At 35.5% G+C, this 22,874-nt stretch overlaps 2 protein-coding genes across 2 annotated transcripts in view; one reads left to right on the forward strand and one right to left on the reverse strand.

The window, feature by feature from the left end:
• The first annotated feature begins 623 nt into the window (after nt 1–623).
• On the forward strand, nt 624–5,582 carry shisa3 (shisa family member 3). The gene is made up of 2 exons (XM_034033971.3): nt 624–1,562; nt 4,837–5,582. The coding sequence occupies exons 1-2, from the start codon at nt 1,292–1,294 to the stop codon at nt 5,298–5,300; spliced, it is 735 nt and encodes a 244-aa protein (XP_033889862.1). The 5' UTR covers nt 624–1,291; the 3' UTR covers nt 5,301–5,582.
• Nucleotides 5,583–8,361: 2,779 nt separating this feature from the next.
• Nucleotides 8,362–22,874, reverse strand: part of LOC117421527 (phospholipid-transporting ATPase IA) — a 132,821-nt gene continuing 118,308 nt past the window's right edge. Inside the window, exons 33-36 of the mRNA XM_034036040.3 lie at nt 12,397–12,485; nt 11,907–11,999; nt 9,266–9,357; nt 8,362–8,653 (exon numbers count right to left, since the gene is read on the reverse strand). Coding sequence (XP_033891931.1) covers nt 8,556–8,653; nt 9,266–9,357; nt 11,907–11,999; nt 12,397–12,485 — 372 coding nt within the window. The 3' untranslated portion in view covers nt 8,362–8,555. The remainder of the gene's footprint in view (nt 8,654–9,265; nt 9,358–11,906; nt 12,000–12,396; nt 12,486–22,874) is intronic.

Here is a 22,874-nt window from a genome sequence, read left to right on the forward strand (position 1 = left end):
TGAACTGTGCATTTGAAGATATGGAAATACATACGGCAATACATATCAATCAAGGGACGAAATGGTTATTCTAGCCTTTGGAAAAAAGGTACAACACAAGTGGTCATTTACACGGTTCATTGCTTACAAATCATGCACAAAGGCGTCTTCTCTGGCCACAACATCTTATTTCATTTAGAATTTAGAACTTTCCCTGATGAAAACTGCTGTCATCGTCGATTGGGAGGTTCCAAGATGTCATCTGCGTTTGACTAACTCTGACTCTGAGGGCACCAGTCCTGAATGATTCTTATGAATTGCTAGCAACTTTATTAATTTCATTATTTAATGTTTTGAATGCTAGATTTAAAAATGTTATCCGTATGGTTATATTCCGTGTATTAAATTGACGCTGCCTAAAATATGAAATAGTTGCTTTACGCAAAATTAAAAACAACATTTCCAAGAAGTCACGCTTACTTATCTCAAGCTTTTTCAAAACCCTCTCGTACATTCCTTTTTGCATGTACCAGCAGCCCCGTAACATGAATGCGCACGTCTCGGTAGTAGACCAGGGGCGTGCACGTTTCAATTCTGACTCACAAAAGCAACCAGTTTGAAATGAAGCTGCAGTGCGACTCACAGAAAGCGATGTGATAGGTCACACAGGTAGAGGATCATTAACACTAATATTACAGAAGAAAAAATAAATAAATAACTAAATAACACATTTATTGCACATAGCATCATTTGTATTGCATAGCTGTTAATAGTTTATTAGGTAGCGGCATCTGGAGACCTCGGTATTTGCTTGTTGCATTTTGCCTAATTTAAAGTTTTGTTGGAATTTTCAAAGACCAGCCGAAGTGTCAAAACGTAAACGGAACTTTCTTTCGCAATGTATATCATTTGTTTTGGTTTACATCCGCGTGGTTAAACTAGTATATGTAACCTATAATACACATTTACTAGACAACACTGTATTTTTACATGGTGTAATAGTAATACCTGTTTTTCTGAGACTATTTGTTGAAATTTGATGAGGCAAAATACCATGACAATACTATGACAACCAAGTGTCAGTTAACAAAATAGTTTTTTTTGTGTTACTTTTTCCCCAAATCGTCTGCAGAGCTCCACTGTGTGTGTAGCTGCATGTTTAGTGTACTTCACCACCTCGCAGGATACTCAACTTTATCAAGTGCTGTTTCTTCAAAACAGCCAATGCCACAGTACAGTACTGTACACAAACAAACAAACAAGAGAATAACAACTCCCGCAAGTAAATAAACTGTTTAAACCAGATCCTAGGATGTTGTCTTTGTTGCACTGCCTTTTGCTGGGATATTTCTTCTGGAACCTGAGGACCTCGGACGCCCACGGAGAGTTCTGCCATGGCTGGGTGGACAGTAATGGGAATTACCACGAAGGATTTCAGTGTCCGGAGGATTTCGACACTTTGGACGCTACTGTTTGCTGTGGCTCGTGCTCTCTCAGATATTGCTGTGCAGCCGCGGATGCTAGACTGGACCAGGGCAGTTGCACAAATGACAGGGAGCTGGAGAATACAGAATTTGCAGCACGTAAGTATATTGAAAGCAGCTATTTATATGTGTCTGCATGTGGGCAACACACAATTTATTGACCTGTCAAAATAAGTGTGTAGTACTACAAGTGAAGAAAATGACTGTTTTCATTGAAAAAAAAAATCTTATTCTTAATATAGATAAATAAATAGATAAAACTTCCTCTTCAACCAGTTTCCAAATTGAATTTCTCCCAACCATTGAAAAAACTAGAAGCAGTATAGGTACATTGACCTTGCCCTGTAACACCAGTAAGTCGTCTTGGATAAAGGCGTCTGCCAAATAAATAAATAAATAAATAAATAAATAAACAAACAAACAAATAAATAAAACTTTGGGAAAGTTTTTGCTATATACAGTAGAGCATAGATTGCATAAACACACACACACACAAACACACACACACACACACACACACACACACACACACACACACACGTATCATCTACATACAATAATACAGAAACATATTAGCGGAGTTATAAAAGAAAACCCTTAAGCTGGAAGCTTTGCAAATATAATATAAATATTGCATATTGTTGACATGGCAGTTGTGTTATTTTATTTAATGTTTATTTTGTGCACTGGACCTTTTAGAAAACGTTTAGAAAATGTTGTTTTTTTGTAGGTATTACCTATTTATGTATTTACTGTATTACAACTAATGGCAATAAAATACCTACAATGATCAGCCTGCATTTTTTAATTTGTCCAACTCATTTAGCAAATGTATTTAAATGGTACAAAAATATGGTACAAAAATACTTTACATTCATTAAACATGTTCTATAAAGGAAAACTGACATTTTGTGTTAAATGTCTGTGTTTTTCCATGATTGTTGCATTATCACAACAATCTAACATGGATAATAATATAATAAAATAAATATAACCTTTGCTTTCTATTTCCATTACTTGGTTATCCTACTATCATCACGTTGAACTGACTATAGCCTATCCAATACAATATTGTTTGCAAAAACCGAGGATTGCGTTTTTTATTTGAATACAGACATAAATAAACAAAATGAAAAGTAAAGAAAAGCCGTTTCAGAACATACCGGTTGAATCACCTACAGTTATTGATAGACACACAAAGTTATAGCAGTAGGGCATCATATTAAAGTGCAGGTAAGAGAAATAGAAACTTTTACGAAGGTATTTGTCAGTATTGTGGCTGGGAAATAAGAATGTTTCTATTTGAAAAGAAACTCGCTACACGAATTTATTTTAATAGAAATTACAATTTTAGCATGTAGTCTGTTATCTTTACATTTAAAAATGTAAACTATAGTAGCCGTAAGATTTGCTTATTAAACATCCTTCTAGACATTAGCACCAATTAAAATGCATTATTGGTTTGTAATTGTATTATTATTATTATTATTATTATTATTATTATTATTATTATTATTATTATTATTATATTTCTTAGCAGACGCCCTTATCCAGGGCGACTTACAATTGTTATAAGATATCACATTATTTTTTACACATTATTTTTACATACAATTACCCATTTATACAGTTGGGTTTTTACTGGAGCAATCTAGGTAAAGTACCTTGCTCAAGGGTACAGCAGCAGTGTCCCGCACCTGGGATTTTAACCTACAGCTTATTACAAATAGTAAAACAAACAAACAAACAATATAAAAAACACGCTCCACAATACCCAGGATACTTTGATAAATTACACCGCTAGATTCGCCTACTAATACTGTTGCCTACATTTTCTTCTTCAGGGCTGAAGAATAAACCAGTCGGATCCTGTCTTTGCTGTTAATTATATAGAAATATATTAATGTTTTAAAGTTATATTTTAAAAAAAACTAAAAATAGGCTATACAAATAAATAAAACAATAAATTAATAGCACCCATTTTATATCGAAGCAACAACACTATACATTCGCAAGTTTTTCTTGAAGTTACGTTGTTTAACGTTTTGTGATGCACAAGGTGCAGCCTTAAAACAAATAATAAATAAATAAAGTCGTTAAAAATTTCAAAATTACTCTCAAGACCGCTTGTTTAAAATTATGAAATTAATAACTATTTAATATTTTCATTGGTTTCTCAATTAGGCTATTAAAATACAATATGGTTTGTTTTCTTATCCTAGAAAACACACAGTATATCTTAAGCGTTTATGAATGAAATCACCTATGCAACTGTGTAGGCAGTTTAATTTGTTTCCTAATTACGTTTATTTTTTGTTTATTATTTAGTTTTAATATTTTGACAACAGCACGGCGGCAAGCTTCATAGTAGGGCATATTATAAACTGTGAAGAAAAATAAAAGAAAATAATTAAGCGACACTAAAAGATAGCATAGCTGACATACTCCACGTTTGTAATTGATGTGACAGGAGATGAGATAGCTATGGGGTTGATAAGCTTGACAGCACTTTGGCAATGCGTAAAGGGAAAGAAATAGGGGCCCCCTGATGTGAAAGTGAACCGGATAGATACAATCACAGATAAAGCGTCACCTCACGTTCCGAAGATGATACCAAACAAACCTAATAACCCCATAAAAAGAACTGGGCCCCCGAATTTCAAAGCAGCAGTAAAGTCAACGAAAATAGTTATATCAGACGCCCTTCAACTATGCAATTTGTCCAAAAAAAGTTAAAATACATTTTGTTTTCACTTTGTTCGGTTTCAACTTAGATACTATTTTTTTTTTTACAAACTTAATAAAAAAACAGTAAATCACAGCTAAAGGCAACAATGACATTACACAAATAATAAAACAATAATGTTTACTATTTAAAATCACTAATTTATTTTAATGCATAGATATATTAACTGCTGGTATTGTGGACTTTTCGGAAGGGTTTCTTATCAATTGCAATCTAAAATCATATGCTAATATTAACTGGAAATGCATATTCAACTTTGCCAAGCCACTTTGACAGTCTAAGATCTCGTTGACAGATACACTCAACACAAAGAGTACAGCTGTTACATCATAACTCAACACAGAGTACAGAAGTGAATAATGACAGGGTTTATCCTTGTCCATTTCACACAGTCGGGTCTTGCTGGTTCATGGTGTCTTCATACAATATGCTGTATATATTTGCTGAACACATTTCTGAAAAATGTACACAGTATTATATCTAAATCTGCCTATAATGTGTTTCCATCTTTCAGAATTGTTGTCCACCCTTTTACTATCCAATTAAAGGTTATTTAAAAAAAAACCCTATGACTTGTAATTCTCAGGATTCCTTTATACTAATGTTCTGCCATGTCTTTTCAAACAGAACCAGTTTACGTGCCATTCCTTGTCGTTGGATCCATCTTCATTGCCTTCATCATTGTGGGCTCTCTGGTGGCCGTTTACTGCTGCACCTGTTTGAGACCAAAGCAAAGCACCCAGCAGCCAATCAGATTCTCCCTTCGAAGCTGCCAGACGGAAACTATCCCTATGATTTTAACCACGACCAGTCTGAGGACTCCCTCCAGGCAGTCGAGCACAGCGACAAGCTCCAGCTCCACAGGAGGGTCCATTCGCAGGTTCTCTATCGGTAGAACCGAGCCGGGACACAGCTGCCTTGTGTCAGCTCCTCCACCCCCCTACACCTCACCAGGGAGCCTGCAGACTCCTCATCCTCTCCACCTCGCTCAGCCCTCTGGGTTCCTGCTCCCGCAGCAGTATTTCCCTTACCCCTTACAACCAGAACCATTCACACCTGGAAAAAGCTTCACAGATTTCAACCAGAGCTGACTGGGGCCTGAACAATGACAACAAAATGGAAGTCAATTCTAGGCTTTTGAATATACTGCAGTAAACCTACTAATGCTGTGTTTAGCAGTGGTTGATCATCACAGACTTTCGTTCCTTCTTTTGTAAAAACAGACCTGGCCCAGGTATAGGCTCTGTCTTTGGATGCTGGATAAAGACGATAACATCCACTTGCTTCGATACATTCTTGGGGCCTTTCTACTTAGGAAACTAGTAACTAAATAATGAATTGTAAAAAAAAAAACTAAAAAAAAAAACTAAAAATGAATCATAATCTATTAGGACCTCAGACTCAAGTTGTATTAATATTCATAAGTGATAGTGGTAGGATATTACACAAATATTACTGCAAGTGAAAAATGACCTGCAAATGTGAACTGAACAAGTGAACTGATATTGACAATCTGTTGTCTTCATAGAGGACAGCATGTATATAGAGGACTGATCTGTAGGAATACAGTACTACCAAGGACCTAAAAGTATGCCGAGGAGAAATCCAGTTAAAATCAGGGGACTTACTGTTCAATCTATGTGGCTATTTTAATGCATCCTTCCCTGGAAGAAATAGGTTCATTGCATTTGAAGTTTTTGCAGTTTAAATACTTGTCATTTTAATTAAATTGTTAATATGGAAATGCATTGTTTTCAAGCCTTTTGGATATACATATCTAAACAAAAACTAAAATGTTTGAAAAAAAAAATCTAACAATTGAATAACTTCACATAATCATAATACTAATTGTTCCACTTAGATTTAATAAAAGTTACAGTGTACATTGACAGTTTGTGAGCATGTAATGTATATCTTGTTAAATTAAAAATGACTGGTTAATGATAAATAAGGTCAAACAAAAATGCAAACATCCTTAAATTTTGATGTTGTAAAGTTTATTTCAGTATTTGTTTTTACAGCAGTTAAAGACAGGACATTTAAAAGTTGCTACATGCAGATTCACAGAAAAAAATTATAGAACATTACTCAAAATGTGCAACCTATTAGAAAAAAAAAATAAAAAGAATAATTTGTGTTTTGTTTAGAAATTACCACACCTAGGGGGTAGGGGTATCATAAATACTGAATTTGAAACTCCATTCATGCAACCACAGATTTTCACATGCATTTAACAGCAGCAACAATCTGTCTTCCGAAAAACATTCTCCAGTGTTGAGGCCATGCTTTACCTTTACCTTTATTTTATAGAAAAAAAGGAACACGTAAAAACTCCTCAAACAAACACCTAAATTCACTATTTTACTTCAACATATTAATGTAGACAATGTCAAAAGAGAGCTACAACCTGCTTTTGACTACTGAACACTGCCATTTATAAAGACCGACTATCAACAACAAATACATACATTGTATTGCCAAACTAAATTTGTGCCACCAACTGTTTGATTTCAAAAGGTAAAGAATGCATACAACACTGTTTGAACAGGGACAAACTTTTTTATCATTTATTTTTGGAACCATATTTTGTTTTAGTGAGTGTAACCTTACATTGTAGACACATAGCAAGATTGGCACCAGTGCCCCCATGCATTAGCACAAAACACATTCAGAACAATTTAACTCATGCAGACAAACAAAAAAAAAACAATAAACACAGAGCCACCCACAGGGAGAGAAGTACAAACTCACAGACAGAACTGTCAAAAAATAAAACAAGTTTACATTTTCACCATTTGAGTAGACCGTCGAGTACATTACAAAATCAGGCCAATGTAAAATTATAGGGTGTGCAGGTTTTTTCTTTTTTTAATCTGATCTATTCAAATTTAGTTTAGTAAAAAATATACTAAAAACCAATGATAACGTTTTGCTGAAGTCAAATTTTTATTGGCACTTATATTTCAAGGTACTCGGTTTTGAAAAGTTGTTTATACACTCCTTAAGAAAATGTTATTCTTTTCAATTTAAATGAAGTGCTTATGGCTGTGTATCAAAAAAGAACAAAAAAAAAAAAGAATCCCTAAATGTCAAGTGTATTGTACTTAAAATTGTAAAAATTAACAAAACGTTCAGCAAGCATTTGTTGACATCATTTGACACTTAATGATTAAAACAGATCATACTGAAACACCTCGAACAGCTTTTAATTAATGATGTATGTGTTAAATACTGTTGGTTATACCACACATTAGTTAGATTAGGCACCATTGTGAAACATTATTGGAGGCCAGAAAAAACCAATGGAATGCAATAAATCATTACGAACAATAAAATGAAAAATATGGTAGGAATTTTAACATCTTTTTATAATTCCAGTTAGCAACCACATAGACAACGACAACTTTAGCAAGCCACATCAACACCTCATGTCATCTAATTAAAAAGAAAAAAAAAAATCTAAATCAAACAATGATTTAGAACAAAGGCAAGGAAAAGTGCACATATAAGGCCATAGTTAAACACTGCCAAGTCACAGATTTAAAAGCAGGGGCCAAAACGGCAGCCAGGACAGGCTCATTCAATGTACACATCCCACTCTATGGAGTGTTAAGCACAAGGTCTTCAAAACAGGACCTACATTTTGCTTTGCTTCTTATTCTAGAACCACATTTATAGTAACAGCCTAAAATGCTGTTAATAAATGTTATTGTTATGCAATTAAGAGTTTCTTTGGCAAATTAGACTTCAGGGATAACATTTGAAATTCTAGTAGTATGGCTATTCTGATTTTTTAATTACATTTATTATTATTTTTTAATACTTTTAAGATCATACTTTTTATTTAAAGTTGCTATACACTCCTGGAGTAGCAGTGGGTAGTTTATACCCACTTATTTATGTGCCATCTTTCATTGGCAATTACTGTTGGCAAACATGAATTACTTTGAGATTTCACAAAAAGAGATCAACCGGAGCTCTCCAATATCATGGTCTTTAAATACTTGATGAGAGCCAATTATACAATTGCAACTTGCAAGTCCTGTTTATGGAATCAGAGTTAATACTGTGAGATAGAATTATTTAAAATACATTTGCACATTGCTTATGTCTGCTCAAAATACAATTATAGCAGTGACACTTTTTTCTCTCTCTCTCTCTCTCTCTCTCTCTCTCCCTCTCTCTCTCTCTCTCTCTCTCTCTCTTTTTTTTAAGTATACAATCTGTTTATTGACCTTCACAGGATAGAAAAGTCTTTCTATGACCTTCCGCAGCTTTCAAACACACAGTCTGGTCTGGCTGAACTAGTGGAAGTTGTTTTCAACCAATGCTCCCGCAACAATATTTCACCATTCGTCTGGTCTTTGTTTAGTGGTGTCATAGGCTCGTATAACTTCTGATTGCGAAACAATTCCATTCTCATCTTGAGAGAAAGCATAGCCATCTGCAATAGAAGAGGATGCAATAGTATTTTTCTTTCTATATTTATAATGCACAGAAACACAATGTAAAAGGAGGTGGTACTCTGGCTTTATTACATTAAAATCACAGGCATCCATGAAAAACCTAAAATCAGCCATTTAGAATTTTTTGGATTTAGTCAGTTTCACGCTCACTGGAGCATGCAATCACAATTCACAGTGGAACATCACTATAAACTGCTTGGAATTATCAAAACTGACATAATAATCCAAGCACTGGCATGTGCCAAGAAATGGACAAATAACACTGAATTCAGAATTAAAGTAAGAAAACACTATTCCAAGCATCTGCTAATGGCGAAACACAGTATGTATAGCCTGTCTATCTCATATGTGGTTATTACTGTCCATTTCCACCTAAAAAACTGGTTGCATTATACTGTACATATTTGCTTTTACCTACCATCCCACCCAGGTACCCAATGGTTCTTCTGTTTTAAATTAGCCCAGTTAGGGATCAAAAACAGAGTCACAAAATTGAAAGGCATTTCTGTGGGTTTGGACTTTCATACCGTACACTGTATAAAAACCCCTCCTTGTGTGCTCTATCAAGGGTCAAAGGAGAGTTAACTTACGGAGCAGATTCTGCTGCATGGACTCTGAGCGGTACAAGCTGACACTGCTCTTCTTAAAGACATTCTTTAGAAGCTGGGCTCGTTCAGTGAGGCTGCAGAGGAATGGTACAGAAACACGTTAAATAAAGATCAGAAGCATCACATCCTGGTCATTTGTTTCTTAAAAATCAAAATGTTAGTATTTACTTTTTTAATAATTGATTTTGCAATTTAATACAGGCCCAAACACATAAAAAAAGAGCCATAAAATACAGATTTTGTACATTTTGAATATTACGCGGCATTCACAATTCATAAAATGTATAGTCTTATGATGAGGCCCCAATTTGTCAGTGAGCAGTGTGAACCACTATTTGAATATTTTTAGTCTTTGACAAGGAAACCAGGAAAAAAAATGGCCCTTTACACTGACACATGGCATCTTGTTTCCGAATACTAAAAGTTTTGTTTCCCCCAGGGGAAGAGTACATACAGTATATATTACCAAGTTTCACGTTTATTTCAGTTTTTCTTGCTCCCCCTCAGAATTCCCAAGTCTAAATTGCAATGTCTGTGCAACAGATCGCTAGTTTAAGACCAAAATAACAGCATCAACTTTACAATGCTTAAAAATAAAATCTTTCATTTGGACACCTTTATAAAGACTGCCCAGAACAGCAATCCACTGTGACATGAGAGAGATACATTATTTCAGTTTAAACCAATATCATGCTATCAATCATGCAATTAAATGTCAGGACAGTGTCAGTAAAGGGAAACAGCAACCCTGACCTTCGTAATTTGAACTCTTCAAGGCTGACAACTGCATTTGTCAAAAAGCTTCAAAGAAGTATTGACACAAATAAAAGTGGGGCAATCCAGTTAACCGACTTTTACTGTTTAGCGTGTTTGAATGTAGATTGCTGTAATAGCACATGTTTAAAAAATAAGCTTTTGTGTGTGTAATAAAGGTACTGTGTATTTTTAAACAAAACTATTGCAACTGGCTATTAAATAACATTTCAAACACATATTTGCACTAGAATGGTTAGCTTTCTTTATAAACAGGTTGAAGCAGTCAGTCTTGTATACTATGGTGAATTTGCCAAGTATTTGTACAGGCCAATCCAGTTTAAAATCAAGATGGGATTGAAAGTCTCACTCCTGAAATTCTTTTGAAGAGAAGCAAGATCATTTTCGATGATTGCACAATACAAAGATAATTTAAAGACTGTACAATCTCCAACAAGTACTGGCACAGTGTTTACTGTGTGTGTGTGTTGGGGGGGGGGGGGGGGGGGGATGTTCTATTTAATGACCACAGATACTGCATTTTAAAATGACTGTTCCTACAAAACTAGAGCTATCAGTGTCATGACAAAGAATGAACAGTGACTGGTCTTTCTTCTACTTTGGTGCTGTTTGTTGTTACAACACAACGAAAAAATAACTACATACACACCATGGCCTACATCCATTGTGTGTTCAAGGTGTGATAGAAATGGACAGGTTCATCCACATATCCCCATATTCTGATACAAAAATTACATACCGTAAAATTAGATCACTAGCTTCACATGCTTCATGCGGTCATTGAGAAGCCGCTAACACTCAACCTTGTAGCAACATTGTAACTCAATTTAAACATTCCAGCAAAGTTGTGTGTTAGTGGGAACTAAGTAACAGTTTTGTTTTATAACAAAATTACATTGTATTGTACACCCGCAAGTATAAAGCGAAAGTATTATTACGGTGTTTTTATATGTACTGGTTAATAAGGATACGGTATGCAAAACGTTGGAAAATGATCAAGCAGAAGTACGAATTTGTGTTTAAAAACGGAATTAGATCTACCATTGTTAATAATAATAATAATAATAATAATAATAATAATAATAATAATAATAATAATAATAATAACAACAACAACAGTTAAATCCACTAAAAGATAGCCCTGTAGATATCAGAACACAGGTGTGTAGGCTACCCTTACAGAATAATAATAATAATAATAATAATAATAATAATAATAATAATAATAATAATAATAATAATAATAATAATGCAAACTTCTAAAATGTTTTTAAAAATTAACAATACAAGCAATAAGTATCACTATCAAAAATAATTTATTGTTTAATCTCAAACTTGTACATTGTTAATACAACTAAACACATTAAAATACACCTAGAGGTTTGTATCTGGCCTACTTTCAGCACGCTTAAAATTATCAAAACTTTTAATAACGTTATAACTGCATTAAACAAATATGCATTACATGTAGGCCTACCTTAAATTATGTTTTCTATTATTATTATTATTTATTAATCCTGAGAGTCACTTTCATTGGTGTCACTTATTAGCAGTTCATTACACTCAAGCTCCTCCTCATCTTCCTCAGCTTCAATGGCAATGACAGAGACCCAGCTTTTAATAAAGACCCGGCGTTTATTTACAGTATTTGCGAGCAGACCTGGTGCGTATTGGAGACAGGCGATTATGTGAGACCCAGCAATTATTTGAAGTTTTACGGTATATAGCTTCTAAAGCATCACAGGACTTTTTTCATGTATTTACTATAGTAGTGTTTATATTGCGGGCTATGTAGCTTTGGTTTTTGAACTATTACTAGGTTTAAATTACAAGCGACAGCATAAATTACCCTTTTCCATGTACAACTGCTCCTGGATCCTGAGACTTTCCTTCCAACTCCTGCACTTCATCCACCAAAGTCTTAAAACAGTTTTTCTTCACTCTGCAAAACAAGGGGTGATTACAGCTCCACTGTTTCAACCTCAATTCGATATACACTTATTAGGAACTTGATATAAATAACAGATTATAAAAATGAGTGACCCTCAAATGTTTTTCTTCTCCTAGGATGTAATCTACATGTTCTTCAGTACAAATTACAATAAATATCCTGTACATTTTTTATCAACTTTAGAAACACATTAACTATTCACAAGCTGTACGTCCCAATTGCAACATCAATCTACATTGGTATTTGTTTTTAAATAACTATTGAAAGCTATTTAACTATTTAAATATAAGGTATTTATAAATTACAATTAACTTGATGATACATGAGAACCATGTATTATTAATTAATTATTGATAAAGTTCTGCAAACAGAAAAAGAGTTTTCTTACACTTTGTACGTCACATCAAACAGCAGGGATGTCACAGGGATAATGAGAAGACCCATCCAAAACACGCCTGAGCTAAACATCATGTCAGCCTGCAAAAAACAAACATATATATATAGTATTCATACCCTTTGATGCTATGATAGTATTGTCTACAAGGTGTTAGAAATTTCAATATGATAATTCAGAACCTAATTTTAGAAAAGCCTAGACAATGCTGGATTGTAAGTGAACATTCTCAGAGAGTATAACAGGGTTAGGCATTGGATGATTGCTGTCATTACCAATAAGTCAATATGGGAAAAAATGAAGAGCTATCTGAAGACCTTAGGCAGAAAATGATTTATTGTCATGAAGCTGGATAAGGATACAAGAAGATTTCCAAGCATTTGAGTATCTGAATTTCAACTACTGTGTCTATTATCAAGTACAAGACTCATGGTACTGTAACAATGCTTCCTCGGTCTGGAAGAAAGAAGATTCTTTCCCCAAGAACAAGTAGAAGAATTGCGAGGAACGTTAATAACAATCCGAGATTGACTGCCAAAGATATTCAAAGTGAATTGGCTGCATGTGGGACTGGGGTTTCCATTTCAACTATAGGTCGAGTATTGCATGGTGAAGGTCTCAACGGTCGCAGGCCTAGGGAAAAGCGCTTAGGAAAATGTCACAATGACAATCACTTAAAGTTTGCAAAACAGCATTTGAATGATGGATATGAGTTCTGGTCAAAGGTTTTGTGGCGTGATGAAACAAAAATCAAGCTATTTGGTCACGCTGATAGTCGTTACGTTTGGAGAAAATCTGGTGAGGCGTACAAAGAAAATAACACCATACCTACTGTCAAGCATGGAGGTGGTAATATCCTTCTATGGGGCTGTTTTTCCACTAATGGCACAGGAAATTTATTTCCAATACATGGATTCCATAGCATACAAAAAGATACTGGCCAATGATCTGAAACCCTCTGCTACAACACTTGGCTTAAAGCGCAATTGGACATTCCAACACAACAACGATCCAAATCACACATCAAAATCTACTTCAGAATGGTTAAAGAAGAATAAAATCAAGGTTCTTTAATGGTCTAGTCAAAGTCTCTACCTAAATCCAACTGAGAATCTTTGGTATGAGTTGAAGAAGGCTGTGCACAAGAGAAGTCATCGTAATTTGAATGAACTGGAACAATTTTGCGTTGAAGAATGGTCAAAGATCACTAAAGAATCATGCCAAAAGCTCATTGACAAATAGCCTAATCGTTTAAAAGAGGTTATTATTGCTAAAGGTGCCTCAACTAGCTATTAATTTCATTTTCCTTGTCAGAGTATGAATACTTTTGAATTAGCATTTTTGGAGTTTTGCAAAAATATTGCTGAAATAAATAATTGTAGACATCTGTTTCTTGTAACTTTTTTTTCCCTCATCCACAAACGCAAAACTTTTGCTACAAAAGATTTTTCCTATAATTATTTGTTTGAGAAATTTCTAGAAATGATACATTTCCTTTGGAGTATATAATCTTTTGACTACAACGGTATATATATGTACAGTATATCTATATATAACCAGTATTGAAAGCCAAGAAGCATTACTATTACATTTGAATTATAATTAAAAAATTTTAGAGATTTATAAATGCTTGCGTCTACATACAGACGTGCTCAAATTTGTTGGTACCCTTACAGCTCATTGAAATAATGCTTCATTCCTCCTGAAAAGTGATGAAATTAAAAGCTATTTTATCATGTATACTTGCATGCCTGGTATGTCATAGAATAAAGCAAAGAAGCTGTGAAAAAAGATGAATTATTGCTTATTCTACAAAGATATTCTAAAATGGCCTGGACACATTTGTTGGTACCCCTTAGAAAAGATAATAAATAATTGGATTATAGTGATATTTCAAACTAATTAGTTTCTTTAATTAGTATCACACATGTCTCCAATCTTGTAATCAGTCATTCAGCCTATTTAAATGGAGAAAAGTAGTCACTGTGCTGTTTGGTATCATTGTGTGCACCACACTGAACATGGACCAGAGAAAGCAAAGGAGAGAGTTGTCTGAGGAAAGTTGTCTGAGGAGAAAGAAAATAATAGACAAGCATGGTAAAGGTAAAGGCTACAATACCATCTCCAAGCAGCTTGATGTTCCTGTGACAACAGTTGCAAATATTATTAAGAAGTTTAAGGTCCATGGAACTGTAGCCAACCTCCCTGGGCGCGGCCGCAAGAGGAAAATCGCCCCCAGATTGAACAGAAGGATAGTGCGAATGGTAGAAAAAGAACCAAGGATAACTGCCAAAGAGATACAAGCTGAACTCCAAGGTGAAGGTACGTCAGTTTCTGATCGCACCATCCGTCGCTATTTGAGCGAAAGTGGGCTCCATGGAAGAAGACCCAGGAGGACTCCACTTTTGACAAAAAAACATAAAAAAGCCAGACTGGAATATGCTAAAATGCATATTGACAAGCCACAATCCTTCTGGGAGAATGTCCTTTGGACAGATGAGTCAAAACTGGAGCTTTTTGGCAAGTCACATCAGCTCTATGTTCACAGACGAAAAAATGAAGCTTTCAAAGAAAAGAACACCATACCTACAGTGAAACATGGAGGAGGCTCGGTTATATTTTGGGGCTGCTTTGCTGCGCCTGGCACAGGGTGCCTTGAATCTGTGCAGGGCACAATGAAATCTCAAGATTATCAAGGCATTCTGGAGCGAAACGTACTGCCCAGTGTCAGAAAGCTCTGTCTCAGTCGCAGGTCATGGGTCCTCCAACAGGATAATGACCCAAAACACACAGCTAAAAGCACCCAAGAATGGATAAGAACAAAACATTGGACTATTCTGAAGTGGCCTTCTATGAGTCCTGATCTGAATCCTATCGAACATCTATGGAAAGAGCTGAAACTTGCAGTCTGGAGAAGACACCCATCAAACCTGAGACAGCTGGAGCAGTTTGCTCAGGAAGAGTGGGCCAAACTACCTGTTAACAGGTGCAGAAGTCTCATTGAGAGCTACAGAAAACGTTTGATTGCAGTGATTGCCTCTAAAGGTTGTGCAACAAAATATTAGGTTAGCGGTCCCATCATTTTTGTCCATGCCATTTTCATTTATTTTATTATTTACAATATTATGTTGAATAAAAAATCAAAAGCAAAGTCTGATTTCTATTAAATATGGAATGGATGGATGCCAATTACTTTTGTCAGTTTCAAGTTATTTCAGAGAAAATTGTGCATTCTTCGTTTTTTGTGGAGGGGTACCAACAAATTTGAGCACGTCTGTATGTCTCTATATACAAGTAAACATGTAAATGCGACTTGTGTTAAAGAATTACTAACCAGGTTTTATTAACTTTGTATGATTCTGAAAAAAAATGGAGCTGTGTCATGAAAAACTAGATGAGAACAACTTACATCCACCATATGTACACATATAAATGTAACTGTAACATACATCCCCACAACTGTACTAGAGATAGTGTTTTTTATGGACATTTACAGTATTACAGTTTAAAGACTAACTTGTTATGGCCATTAAATATTAGTTATTAGAGAGTATAACCCCTGGGCAGCACTCTGGATCTAGTGGATGGAAGACATGCATCTGTATCTGGTATTTCTTAATTCTACTAGCGTGTGTTGCAGAATGTTGCGGGGGGTCTAATGGTTACACTCTGGTGTACCAGTTGTACTTGGAGGTTAGACAGGATTCAGAGAGCTTTATTGAGGCCACACTTTTTCATTTGAAAAGGTTACCAGGATGTGATAACTGAAACTGAAAATGATACAATGTGAATCTACAATTCCAAAAGCGAAAAAGACATTACAATGAGAAAAGTATTTAATATTAATACAGTCATTACTACTAAACTAGTAGAAAATTCTGTTTAGAGGCAGTAAATGCAGCTGTGCTCATAGGGCACATCTGGGAAAACACAGGTGGTTCAAGTCAAATGGCCTTGTTTTAACTGTTACTTGATAGAAGCAATCTGGTAATGACGATCCAATGCAAACTTACTTTGATCTGCTTAACTAGATGGATTGCTGGCTCTACACAGTCACAGTCAATGCCTCTTGATATGCTATATGTTTCCTTTGCACAGTGTTTAAATTGCAGACTAAAGTTTTGCATCATCCCATAGAATGATGCATAGAATTAACTCATTTTGCTTCATAAAGGTCAAATGAAACCTGCTTATTACATGATGTTAAATAAAAGATCTAAATTATGGACATATATATATATATATATATATATATATATATATATATATATATATATATATATATATATATATATATATATATATATCTCAGTCGGTCTCAGTTATAAAATTCTAGGTGGTGCAAAACTTTTGGCCATAGCTGTGCAACAAACTTAATATTAAATATTGAATGTAAATAAAGCTCTCCAAACATTACTTGAGACAGCAGTTGGATTGTGCCTGACCACATTGCTTTCACTATTGCTTTTCTAGATCTCAAAAGCCCAATTTTGGATGTTATAAACCACCCTTTAATTATAATGAACCAGCCTCCATGGATCATAAATGACATTGTGGCCACAATTGCAGGGACCGTTATAAGTTTTTACTAATGTGTGCATCCTCAGGATGACATTACCCACAGCAACATAGATTCACCATACCACTTGGTAAGCAGCTAATCCAAAACTGTCTCGGGCAGATGAATGAGATCCTGATTTTGCAGCTTCAGCAGACTCACTGAATTTGTACAGGTACTGTATTGTTTTAGGCAGGAACTTTTTTTGTTTAATATTATACCTAGCCTAGAAAACAAAAACAAAAAAAAACAAACAAACATACTACCAGGTACATCACATAATCTTTAAATTATTTGTCTGAAGTTTAAATCATGCATGTTTACTTTGGCCAAAGTAACTGAAACAATCTGTCATGAAATGTCAAAGAGCAGAATATCTCCTGTCTTCTAAACTACCAAACATGCTTGTGCCACCTTGTTAAAACTGTAGCCAAGACAAAGTCTTCCCTGTAATGTAAAACAGGAATTAAAGGCTTTCAGAAAGCCTTGATCTAGACCCACAGCTCATGCCAAGTATCTGTATTACAGGTATTAAAAGGTCAAAAGATAAAAGTAGTAGTAGCTAACAAATTAGCATCTTTCATTTGATTGTAATTACACCAAAGCCTTTGAACAGTAAAACAAGATTACATCAATACATTTATGATACAAACTTCAGTGACATTTATATATGATATATTACGAATGTATTACACTCACTGAAAGGTGCTCTAAAGCCCTCTTTCCAAATAGTACATATCTTTTTTTTGGACAAACATTTGGATAGCCACAAAAATAACAGTACTTTTTTCGGTATTCAAGAATTAATGTTATACTGAGCCAATCTAAATTTGTTCTGCATTAATTTCTTCTTGTTGCTGTTTATTTAATTTCGCATTGCTTTTTTTTTTTTTGTAGTGGAAAATCCCAGTTATCTGTCTGCCTGTAACTGTAGAGATGTACCGACAACTACAGAGCTATGCCAGCACTATTTCCCCACAGTATGAGCCTATTTCATGCCACAACATATACCAGTAATACAATACCAAACCGCTTTATCTGTTTCTTTGAAAAAAATGTAATATAACTGCCAACACACCTGCTTTAAGGCAGTAAATAGGACTGCTTTACAAGCAAACCAACTTTGTGCTTTTCTGTGGCGTAATGGTGCTTAGTTCTATATTGGTTAATATATCAAAAAATGTAAGTAGTATATTGGAATGCAAAACACTCAACACATTGATCAGTGTGTGTAGTGCAAATCTTCATGCTTCACCAAGCCACTTGTTAATTGGTTTCTCACAGAGCAGGGCATATTAAGGGTAAACTAATAAAGCTAAATCTTCAAGGAAGACAGGACGTGTTCAAAGCTCTCTTTCAGTTGTTTTTATAAGACTTCAATCCTCTAATACTCACAGACGAAACCAAGAGACACAAAATAAAACACCTTCAGCGGCCCTCACAGATAACAGAGAGCTCACATACTCAAATAAATCAGGAAGAATGTTATGTTTATATATATAATTATAAATCAACCATACAGACTGCTCTAGTAGCACGAGATAACGGCATTCAGCAGACCACTAAAATAATCAGCTATACTAGTATGTATTTCTATTTCTAATATTTTTCATAGGGTAATCTGGATTATGGGTAGAGGGGTTACTCTGATTAGAAACATGCCTTAGATGCACAGTATACATTTCTGAAGTTGTTGTTTCTTTCCTTTACCAAGGGATTTTTTTTCATTTTTCTAATAAATACAGTGTGGGATCATTTTAAACTGCTGTACAACCACTTAGATATATTATATTATATTATATTACCATATTAAATACATTCCAACTAATTTGACAACTCAGTTAAGATGAAAGTATACACGATTACATCAGTAAGAAACCGAGGAAAACGACTGCAGTCATAGGTCTCAAATCTGGCCTGCAGTGTAAAGTGAGAATTCTAAAAACTGTGAAACAGTAAAGCATGGTGGAGCAACTGGAAGCACTCTGCTCACACTCGCATTCCTTTTTGATCGCTAGTTTCTACATTTTGCGACGGCTTCTGTGTATCTTCACTCTGCTGTTCCCTGGGACCCCTGAGGATAAATTTGCTCCTAGATAAACCACAAACTACTGTAAGGGCAAAGCGACATGTGATCTCTCCTGGATTCTCAATAATCAAGACTGAAAATTCAAAATTAAGATCCAAGCTAAAAACACATACCTAATTTATCGGACTTACCAATACTTGTAATTTCTTCTCTTGGGAAAGTACAAACAAAATACATGTACAAAAATAGAAATAGAACACCAATGTGTGGCCTAAACTATACTCTTGGTAACTGTAATTGAACACCACCAGTCACGCAAACAAACGCAAAAACATTTTTCTGGAATCAAACACTATCTGATAAAGAATAATTTAGTTATTCCACACATACAGTACATTTGCACCACAGACACATATAAAAAAAAGAGAACAAGTGAACTCACATTTGTTGACAAATGCATTGGTCTGTATTCCGGTTTTATAAAAGCAGGTAAATACGGTCCCGTTTTAATTTTTTTGATGGAACAACTGACAGTTTAATGCTTAGATCTTATTTCAGATAAATTCAGATTCTTTTTTTTTTTCACCTTAAGGTTTTGATTGACACAACATGCAGCAATTAGAAATCCTTGCAACTGAATCTTGTTCATTATGCCTTAGTACTGAAACAGTACAAAAGTGATAATGTAGGTCCAGGAATGTTAATTCCAACTATTGTGATGCTAAATATTAACAGAGGACAATTGGGTTCTGCTATTCAGTCCACCACAGCCTTTGGCTTTAGAAATGACCAACATGAATTGAGAAAAGCCAACTTTTTTCCCTGTGTAATATTTGAAAGCCTGTCAGATTTTTCCCTTTTTGCAAAGCTAATCCAAACTTTAAAGATGTAAAGCTGACATCCGCATTTTGGACAGAGAGCCTCTTTGTATTTCGTTTTTTTTTGTATGAAGAAAAAAAATTAAATCCCAGAGAGGTATTTCCTTCCTTTCTGTACAAGAAAGCTCCCCCTTACTCTGTAGAGACCATTTTTGTTTCTAACTTTTCACATCCCTCCGTACACAGGGAAATCATCTGGGAAATGGCAAGGCAATCCATTTCAGACAATGGCAGTAACAGGGGCAGCCTGTTCTAGGGACAGGCCCCGTCTGCCTCTCTACGTGTTTTACAAACAGTCCCAAATGTGTGAGATCTATGGCCTATGCCAAAAATTTTTTCTCTTCTTTGGGTCTTGTGCAATCAAATGGATTTTGCACAAAGTGACTCCCAAGGGGATTCACAAGGGATCAAAAAATCAGTGTGTTACAATGCCTGCCACCTTGGAGGCCTTAAAAAGGACCCAAAGGGACAATCCAGCTTGTTGTCTATGCGACAAGACAGCTGCGTAAATTCACTATCTGGATACCCCCCTTCCGTCTCCCCCTCACACAAAGTCACGATAAAATGATTGTACTATTAATTCATTTAAAAATAGAAATGATGACCTACACACTTAGGATGTCCGTCCCCCCGCCCCCGACTTAGTTTTCACTTTAGGTTATTTTTAAAACACCAATATGCTTTATAAAACATAAAAAAAACATATCTAACACATCTGCAGGGTCAAGATTCTTGAAGTTACTTCCAGTTAGCACAAGCTGTCTGCACAGATGTTTTCTAGGGTTCTTCTTTCAGTCAAGTTCCAATGTCGGTACTGACCAGTGAAAATTAACGATTTCGCCCTACTGGCCAATTCAATGATAACTTCTTTTTACGTCCATTTTACTTCATGTTTACAAACCATTTGATGTCATTCCTCTTGAATACTGCCCCATGGAGGCTTTGTTTTTGTTCACTAAAACTCCCATTTCTAGATTTAACACTAGAAGCCCCGCAGCAGTCATTTTGGCGGTTTTTGGTATTAAAATGTAATTTTCTCCAGTCGTGTAACACATATGGGGCTGCGCGTTCATGTACCTTTCTGTCCGTATGTATTAAATAATCTCACAAAACATGAAACGTGGGTATTCTACTTTATTATTTTATTTACCAGTCCGCAATGTGTTTAGCTGTAATTAGATTAGTCTCTACTCTCTGCCTGAGTGAATGACTGACAGTGTATTGTTTTTCAATCAGCCTTTTCAAAGGCTGGCGCCTGCTTGCCAGCTGTGCTGTTTTGGTCAGTCAATTAGCATTGGGACTAGTGAAAATAAATACCAGAGACTGTGAAGTTTTACAACGCAAGAAAATATGGAGTTGATGTTTTAGATCAGATGGCACGGAAGTATTCCGTGAAAGCTGGCTCCCGATGGTGGCCTTTTCAGGTGTTTTACAATGTATTGAACTCCTGGGTACTTTACAAAGAATGCATGGGGAAGAATTTACCAAGCAGAAAATCTATTTTACAGTTAGCACAGGAACTTTGCAAGAAGCATTTGGAACAGAAGGAGACTGCCAAGCGTGTACCTACAGCTGAAGCTGGCAACTCCGCTGAGAGCCGCAAGAGACGCTAATGCCAGGTTGGCTAGTGCAATAAAAATAAAGCTTCGGGCAGCTGTGTCCTGTGCAGAAAGGCGGATTGGAGAAATGCATTATCTGTATTGATTGTGAACAGCGGTAGACTCAAGGTAAAGGAATACACTTTTGTTGAAAAAAAAGAAAAAAAGAAAAAGAAATTACTTTTTGTTATAACTTCTTGTGCTGTGCGCTTCTGTAAAATGTTTTCTCTAAGTTTATTTAGCTACGTTGTTCAGTTGCTTTTCTAGTGTTAAATGTATCTCTGCAAACCCACTCCATATAGATCAGACTGACGGCAATTGGAGTAATATTTACAAAACGTATATTCTCCCAGTTACAACAAATAGCTTTCAGAATATTAATCCATAAAACAAACAATACAAATAAATACAATTGTTTTCTATTTTACTAATGTAAAACACATTTGATAATTGGCATGTTAAGTTACGTTCGTCAGTTTTGTGAAAACCTACAAATTAGCACTAATTAGAAACACGTAGTTTGATAATCAAACCCGATATCTTATCGGTGGAAAACACATTACGAAATAATGTCACAGGTATATGTTCGTCAACAAAGGAACCAAATATTTGTCTTTTTCCATATTGAAAACAAATCTGTGGGTAACTTGCTGGAAAGAGCAGGTGCCTGCTTGGTTCAGGTGACAGTAAAAAAAAAAAAAAAAAAAAATATTGTACAGTATTTCATTTTCAGGTGCTTATTTTTAAGCACCAAAAGCACTAGTGAAAGTATTGGGGGGAGGTCGCCCAAACTGCAGCATTACAAATATCAGGCGCAGCCTGGAATAATCCCCAAGAGGTTCCAATGCCTCTTGTGGAATGACCAATGACCTTCTCTGGTGGGGGCAGGTTGGCTAGATCATAGGCAATCCGAGCAGTGTCCGCAATCCACTTCGACAGCCACTGTTTGGACAGGGCGTGTCCATGGAACTTAGACCTCTAGCATGTAAAGAGATGCTCTGTTTGACACCAACCCGAGTCAGAGCGTGGGGAGCAGCTTCTCCCTGTCAGACTGGAAAGGTTGTGGCTGAAAACTAGCACCTAGTGCTAAATGATTGGCTAGTAGTCCAGATGGGCCTGGCGAAACAGGCCCTGGACCTGTGGCAGCAAAGCCCTAGGCCCATTGGTTTGCCAGCAAGACTACCGATAGAGCACCAGTGTCAGACAGTTTTTCTTATTTAAGTCTCTCAATAACACAGACCTATATGCTGGTATAGGAAAGACAACTCCATTAATGGAATATAACTAGGCTTGCTACTATTCGATTTTTATTTTTTTGCCAAATCGACAATTAATATCAACATTTATTTTACAATTTTTTTCTATTTTTATTTTTCAATTCAAGCAGAGAATGGGTGAAATCAACCTTT

This window comes from Acipenser ruthenus, chromosome 1 (assembly GCF_902713425.1).
Source record: "Acipenser ruthenus chromosome 1, fAciRut3.2 maternal haplotype, whole genome shotgun sequence".
In the NCBI taxonomy this organism is placed as follows: Eukaryota; Metazoa; Chordata; class Actinopteri; order Acipenseriformes; family Acipenseridae; genus Acipenser; species Acipenser ruthenus.

Bases quoted from the DNA above. Each gene is read 5' to 3' on its own strand.
- shisa3 (XM_034033971.3), top strand. From the start codon at position 1,292: ATGTTGTCTTTGTTGCACTGCCTTTTGCTGGGATATTTCTTCTGGAAC. The intron at 1,563-4,836 runs GTAAGTATATTG...CTTTTCAAACAG, and splicing joins GAATACAGAATTTGCAGCAC to AACCAGTTTACGTGCCATTC.